The sequence below is a fragment of the Netta rufina genome, assembly GCF_964035555.1.
Source record: "Netta rufina genome assembly, chromosome: 1".
NCBI classification, from domain to species: Eukaryota; Metazoa; Chordata; class Aves; order Anseriformes; family Anatidae; genus Netta; species Netta rufina.
In genome coordinates, this window is record NC_140123.1 from 152,484,689 (window position 1) to 152,491,894 (window position 7,206).

General features: G+C 52.7%; 1 protein-coding gene across 1 annotated transcript; it reads right to left on the reverse strand.

Moving 5' to 3' along the window:
- Window positions 1-1,050: 1,050 nt before the first annotated feature.
- ELFN2 (extracellular leucine rich repeat and fibronectin type III domain containing 2) lies at window positions 1,051-3,477 on the reverse strand (the record flags this gene model as incomplete). The annotated part of the gene is made up of 1 exon (XM_084306276.1): window positions 1,051-3,477. One exon carries the CDS (start codon window positions 3,475-3,477, stop codon window positions 1,051-1,053), a length of 2,427 nt encoding a protein of 808 aa, XP_084162402.1.
- Between the last annotated feature and the right edge of the window lie 3,729 nt (window positions 3,478-7,206).

Consider the following 7,206-nt stretch of genomic DNA (forward strand, 5'->3'; position numbering starts at 1 on the left):
GTACCAAACCTGCTCCTCAGGTCAGCCTCAGCATGGGTGTGCATGGTGGGAAATGGTAGGACCCATGACCTGTGACACCCATGGAGACATAGGAACCCCTCGCACCTCCGAAAGACTGGACTTTCATGACTCCTCCTCCACCTGTCCTTGAGGACCTGACTTGATGTGCAAAAGAGTACAGACATACCCCCTCGGTGACTGGCAGATAACTGGCTCTGAGCAGGCCTGTCACTCCAGGATCGCTGGTGTTCAACATCAATAGCATGGTGGGAGAAGGGGAGAGGGGAGAGCAGCGAGGGCACAGAGCCTGTTGTGTGGTAAGTCTACCTCCTGTCCACCACACTCTCCTTCCTCTGAGGATGATGGAGGTTCCTGAAATATCTAGACGAAAAGTGCAAGCCTAGGGAGATGGGTAGGGAAGAGGAAAAGGAAAGGGAGTGAGAGAACTTCTTCCAACAAATCCCACCTAACTTGGAAGGGGACAGAAAAGAGAGAAAAGCCTCAACTGCCAAAGGATATGGGGGGGGGAAACTAATGTGACAGAAAATTTGGAAAAGTAGGTGTATGAAGTGGGCAGAGAAGCTCTCTAAACCAAAGTTCTCCCCTCCCACCAAAAAGAAAAATCATCTCTCAAGCAGCAAGAGGAACAGAAAGAGCAATAGTTCACAGCTGAGTTCCATGCCTGGTGAGTGTCCGTCCCTGCCCATCCCCTGCCACCACTGCCACCCCCTCCCAGTGCCACCCACCCGCACTCCAGTGCTGTTACCACAGTGTCAGAGCAGGACTCTCCTCCCAACCATCTGCAGGCAGAACAATGGTCCCCGTAACACAGTAGAGACAATTCGGCATATGTGTGTGTGTGTCTGTGTGTGTGAGAGTTTTTCTGTTGTTGTAAACTTTAAGAAACAATTCTGTCAGTTTTGTATTTGTCGGGAGTATTTTGTTGTTGGTTTATTTTTCACAGTCAAGTGGCATTTTTTTTTTCTTTCTGGTTGTTGGGGGGAGGGGGTCTTGTTTTGTATTGTTTCCTTGGAAAGAATAGGGGAAGAGTCACAGCTTCTGCTGAGCAGAGACTCCTTTCCAGTAATCCAGGATGTCATGCAGATCCTCGTCCTTGGCAAACTGCACTTTCTTCCGCAGGGCATGCCCAGCCGCCATGTAAACCTCCTCCCTGTGGTGCTTCTTGTAAGGCCGGAATCGCTCCCAGATCTTGTGGGTGCTCTCCGATGAGTACTCAGGGCTGGAGGAGTAACCCGAGAAGTAGTGTCTGGGGGAGAGCTGGGAATACGTGGAGTCTCGCTTGGAGCGGGAGAGTGGCTTGAGGAACGACACGCGCTGGCTCAAGGTGTCAGCACTTTCCTCGTAGTACAGGGCCGGGAAGGAGTGTCGGTGCTCGCTGCAGTGGTACGAAGGCTTGACCTCCAAGTGGTGGATGGCGCCCGGGGACACCAAGGGAAGACGATCCAAAGGGCTGTTGAGCGGGCTGCCCTTCTCGATGTATTTGGAGTCAGACTTGCTCAGTGGCGGGTGGTCAGGCACATCCAGGCTGAAGACCTTGGCGCTCTTGATGGAGCCGCTGGAGGAGACGCTGCAGGTCTTTCTGGCCACGGCAGCATCAGCACTGAGCTGGCGCTGCAACGGGTGGTGGGAGCTTTCCTTGTAGGGTGGGGAAAGAAAGCTGGGCCGCTCTAGCCCACCCGAGGAACTGGCAGGTATGGACTGGCACTCAAAGGCCATGTCTGAGTCTACGCCAGTCCCACCACCCAGGAAAGAGGCCGTGTCCAGCTTGAGGGCATCAATACAGTTGTTGATGATCTGGTTGACCTTGTCTACCTCCTTGGCAATAGTAGAGATCTCAGCAGCTGAGCCTTGCCCATTGTCAAGCTCCCTCAGGTCCTCATCCCGCTGGGTCCGTTCCAGACCATCCCCACCACCAGTCCGCACCTCAATGTAGTTGCCTTTAGTGGTGACTTTGGGGGTCTCCATACCAGCCTCCATTGACTTTGGTGGGGGCAACTTCTCCCCAATCATGGAAGGGATGGAGGACATCCGCGAGACGGGGATCACTGGTGGCTCACCCAGTTTCTGGGAAGGATGGACCATGGTACTGGTATCAATATCTGATCCATAACGCATTTCCAGGATGGTCTTTTTGACATTGAGGGACTTCTGTTTCTCTTCCTGCATCCTCCGCTTCCGCAGGCAGTAGTACACCACCCCCAGGACAATGACCATCCCGAAGAGGCAACCCAGGGTGGTCATGATATAGTGTGTGGTGGTGGAAGTACTGGAAATGGGGTCCTCCCTGCCTTTGCTCCTGGTTGCAAAGGTCAGGCAAGTGTGGTTGTAGCGCCTGTTGTTGCGGATGGAGGCCACACAGAAAGTGTAATCGGTGTGGGCCTTCAACTTGTTGACAGTGACGTACTCCTTCTTGCTCTTCAGTGTCGCAATGTCAGACACGTAGCTGTTGTTGTACTGGACCAGCACGTACATCTTACTGTAGGGCATGGGGATGGTCACCATCAGGATGGCTGAGGTGATGGTGACATCGTGGAGCTTGATGCTGGGGCTGAAGGAGGAGTCGGTGGTGGAGGAGGCTGGAGGCTTGACGGAGAGGAAGTCCCCGGGGCTGATGGCTGAGCCCTCATCCAAGTCTCGCTGGGAGTCGGGGGTGTAAGGGGTGGGGTTGACCCTGGAGAGGGAGGGGATGGTGCCACCTCTGCACATGGACTGGAAGATGGTGATGGCATTGCGGTTGTGGTGAGGCCGAGGTACCAGGAGCGGGTACCCGGCAAACTCCCGCGGCGTCTCACACTGGAGCCGGTCGTAGTTCTTGGTGACGTTGTTGAAGAGCGCCAGCCAGTTAAGAAAGCTGTAGAGGCTACAGTCACAGTTGAAGGGGTTGCCTGCCAGCTCACACACCATCAGATTGCTCAAGCTGGTGAACGTGTTGCCTTCCAGGCGGCTGAGACGGTTCGACGACAGGTCGATGCTAATCAGGCTGGGGCACTCGGAGAAGGCAGTAGGGGTGACCAGCTCTATCAGGTTGTGCTGCACGAATAGGAACTGGAGCCGGGCCATGCCCCTCAACATGCCCTCTGTCAGGTTTGTGAGTTTGTTGTAGCCCAGCTGCAAGACCTGGAGGTTTGTCTGGCCCATGAAAGCCCCATCCTCGATGTAGGAGATCTCGTTCTTGGTCAGGTTCAGGTCGGTCAGGTTGCCGAAGCGGTTGAGGGAGGAGTACAGCACCACTTTGAGCTTATTCTCGTTGAGACGCAAGTCATGCACCGTGCTGTTGATGTGCTGGGGGATGGTCTCGTACGGGGGCTGGTTCTGGCTGCAGATGGCCAGCCACACGTAACCTTTGTCCCCCTCGATCAGCCAGCAGTCACCTCGCACAGTGCCGGGGGAAAACAAGCAGAGCAGGGCAGCTGCCCACAACCCCAGGCACATCATGGTCTGCAGTGGTGCCCTCATCAGGCCAAAAAAGAAAAAGAAAAATGAAAAAAAAAAATAGGAGGAAAAAAAAAAAAGCAACAAAAAATACAAATTCCAGGACCACAGCAAAAGGAAAACTGGGGGCAGAGGAAAGAGAAAGGGGGTAGTAAATAGGGGTTTAGCAACAGAAGTCCATGAGCGCCCCAGTCCTATTGGGTGTCAACGCCATCATTTCTTCTTGCCCTCTGGGTCAAGCCAGGAGCATGGAGCAGGGAGGAGACATGCAGTTTGCTTCCAGCACACCCAAAAGCTGCCACCAAGGATGAGTGGTCTGGAAGGGAACACTTTGTGCTTCTTTTCTAAACAGAAATTCAGACTGAGGACAGAGAATCTTCTTTGATGCTCAAGAGCGACTGTCCCACTTCTTCCGCTGTCCTCCCTCCCACCCACCCCCCACCCACACCAAACCCACCCCAAAACAAACCCAAGCCCTCCCCCCTCTAGTCTTCCCCTGCCCCTCCACGGTGTGATTTGGAAGAATAAGGCAGGGCTGCCTCCTCTGTCGCTCACGCTCCCTCCGTTCCTCCTCCTCCTCCTCTTCCTTCTCTCCCGGGTTCCCTCGGAGAAGCTTCAGAGCTTCAGATCAAACATGTCGAAAACAAAAATACAGAGAGGGAAAGAGCGAGCGCACATGAGAGAGATCCATCTGTCACTGGAATCTGGAAAAGAAAGCACACAGGAGACAAGAAGAGGCATCAGTTGGGGGATCTTTGCGATAAGAGTGTAGATGATGAGGTTTGGTGAGAAGAGGGAGATGGAGAAGAGATAGTGCTGGGGGGGTTGCAAGCAAAAGGAGGAGTGGGACCAGCTGCCTTGCTGATAAGCCTTTGAGAAGGGAACCCTCACGACATATAATCTCATAGTGGGGGTACGCAGAAGCGTACCTGAGCTGCATTATGCAATGTAATCACAGTCAGGGGCACGGGGGAAGGCAGCGGAGTGGGGGCAGGAGGGGAAGGGAAGAGAGGCTGGGGAACAAATGGCTGCTGTTGCGCTCAGCTCAGAACTGCTAGTGTAAACACAGGCAAGCCCCAAACACAGCCAAAGCCAAGGATTTTCGGCTGCCTGAAAGCCATGTACACAGAATGCATGAAGCAATGAAAATGCAAACAAGCCTTCTTCCCCAACCCCCTCCCAAACAAAATTAAAAACAAAGCAAAGCACTTTTTAATTTGTTTCCTCCCTTCCCTGATGCAAGAGGGATAAATAATTCAAGCCACGTGTAACCACTTGTGCTCTAAACATTTTTCCTGCCTCTTGGTGCAGGGATAAGGCTGTTGAGGTGAGCCAGCCTGGTCGGAGCATGCAGGGGAGCAGGACATAGGCAGCGTATCAAATACCAGCCCCCAGTCTCCCACCCAGCAATCCCAGCAGTACCCAGCTTAAGGACATCGCCCACCTACCCCACCAAAGTGACATTTGCCTTAATGCATCCCTGGGATCTGGGCAAGCTCCTGGTCCTGACCGGGAAGGGCAGCTTGGAGCACCCTTCCCTCTGGCCATGGCTTCAACCCTCATCCCAGTGTCCTGAGACAGGAGCCTGGCAGAAGCGCCCTCAAGCAGCGTGGAGAAAATCATTTCATACAGCAAAGAAAATATGTGGGCACTGGACTTTTTTGTTTTAACTTTCATGGAAAATATATTTTTTTTAAATGGATTCTTAGTTGTGAAGAATAAAGATCCCCTCTAGCGCCTTTTTTTTGGGGAGGGGAGGCTGCTTGCTAAAGATACTGCTGAAGCTTTTGCCGCAAAAGCTGAACCAATTTCTAGCACAGAGACACAAAGGACAGAAGTAAAATGAAGGAAGATAAATGGAGGAGGAGTGAGTGAACCCTTGAGGAACAAGGCTTACGTCTGTGGAGAAATCTGAGCTGATTTGGGTCTGTGGAATTACCAGGCCAGCTGGATTAAGGGATCAGAGATAGTGTCACAGAGAAACACTTAAATATTCAATAATCCAAAAAGGAAAGCCAAGACAGAGAAGGGGAGGGGAAGAAGAGCTAGACCAATGGAAAAGATAAAGTCTCTGTTCCCCACAGCTTGTCGTCCGAGGCCGCCAAACTCAGGCCGTTTGTGATTGTCATATGGTGTCCTCCAGCTGCTGCCTCGTGTTCAGCTTTGCATCAGCCAGCACTGAAGCAGAAGGCAGAGGTTTTTAGTCCGTTGCTTTGTTTCTCAGCCCTATAATCCAATGAGAAATAATTTCCTGACACTGCCTCCCCAGATGCATCAGACAGGAGGCACAGCTGGCTCTCCACAGGTGGGCACCCACAGAGCTCTGGCATTCCCCAGGGTCAGTCCCCTGCCTCGTCCCACCTTTTCCCCAACCATCTCTGCCCCTTTGCCTTCCTCTAATGTTCCTTCACCTTGCCCAGTCTTCTCTGCAGAATAAACAAGCAGCAGACACAACTGTTCTTTTGGCACATCAGTACCCTAAGTATGTCCACCCCAGGAGAGGCCAGGGGCAACCCCTGAGCAAGTAGTGAAAAATTTAGCCTGGGTTTCTCTTGCTAGCATCCTTCTCTGAGCATTACCCTTTGGCTTTATCCTCACCAACCCCCCAAAACAATATCAAGCCACATACAGAAAGGTCCCAGTCCATTTGCTTTGACTCCTTCTGGCAGCACAGGCTGTTCTAAACGCTGTACTGAAGTTGTTATTGCCTGCTGTGGCTTGTTCATGGTGCATGGGGAGTAACGCTGAGGCCATGACCACATTCCTCTGCAGCAGCCCCAGCAATCTCTGAAACCCATCCCCACTCTCATCAGGTAGCACAGAGAGGGCTTGGAAGGAGAAATGTTCTAGAAGCCTGGAAAGAGGTGGCTGGGTTCGGGGGTGGAAGGAAATGAAGGTGGTGTTTATCCTTGTTATGTGCCAAAAACACAGGGATCATGCAGAGAAGTCCTTCTTCCCATCCACCTCCCACCTCTGCAACATTGCCTCTGCTGCAGGCCAAAGAAAGGGCCGAAATGTTCCTTAAGTCAGATTCATCAGTCCTTTTAGGCCCCCATGGAGACTGTCATAGAAGAAATATGCAAGCCCTTACCATTCCCCCAGCAGCTCCTATCTCCCCATTATCACATAGGCTTTAAGGGCCCTGAGAGCAACCCAAACTGGGGCCTCCCTGGTGGCTCCCGTGGGCCAGGACCCCATTTCAGCTCAGCCTGGGGCCTGCAGTCCCTGCAATGCTCAGAGATCCTGGTGGCACAGGAGTACAGACACTAGTTGGATGGCCAGCTATGAGGATGGGTTAAAATACAAAGACTGAAAGCGTGAACAGGAATGGTGTGGGGAATGAGGACAACTTGGGGACTGGGCAGGGGTTGGATGGGCCACGACTGAGGGAGGATACAAGGTCTAGGATACGAGGATATGAGGGTATGAGGTCTAGGATATGTGGTCTAGAGGGCACGGTGTGAAAAGGCAACCAGAAAAGCCACGCACAGCAGCAGTTTGGGCCTGCAATCCTGACCTTGCCAACCTTGTCCTCCTGGGGCCCAGTGCTCTGAAAAAGCCAGCACTTAATTCTACCATTGCTTAAACGGTGCTAAGAGCCTCACATTAGAAATGCATGCATTAAAAACCTGCCAAACACTCTTGGCTCCTCTGGGGACACCCCGAAACCAGGCCAAGGCTCCCGCTGCTTTCTTCTACTTTGTGCTGAAGCTGGGAATCAGCCCTCCCAGCTCAGCATGCTGCCTGCAGCCT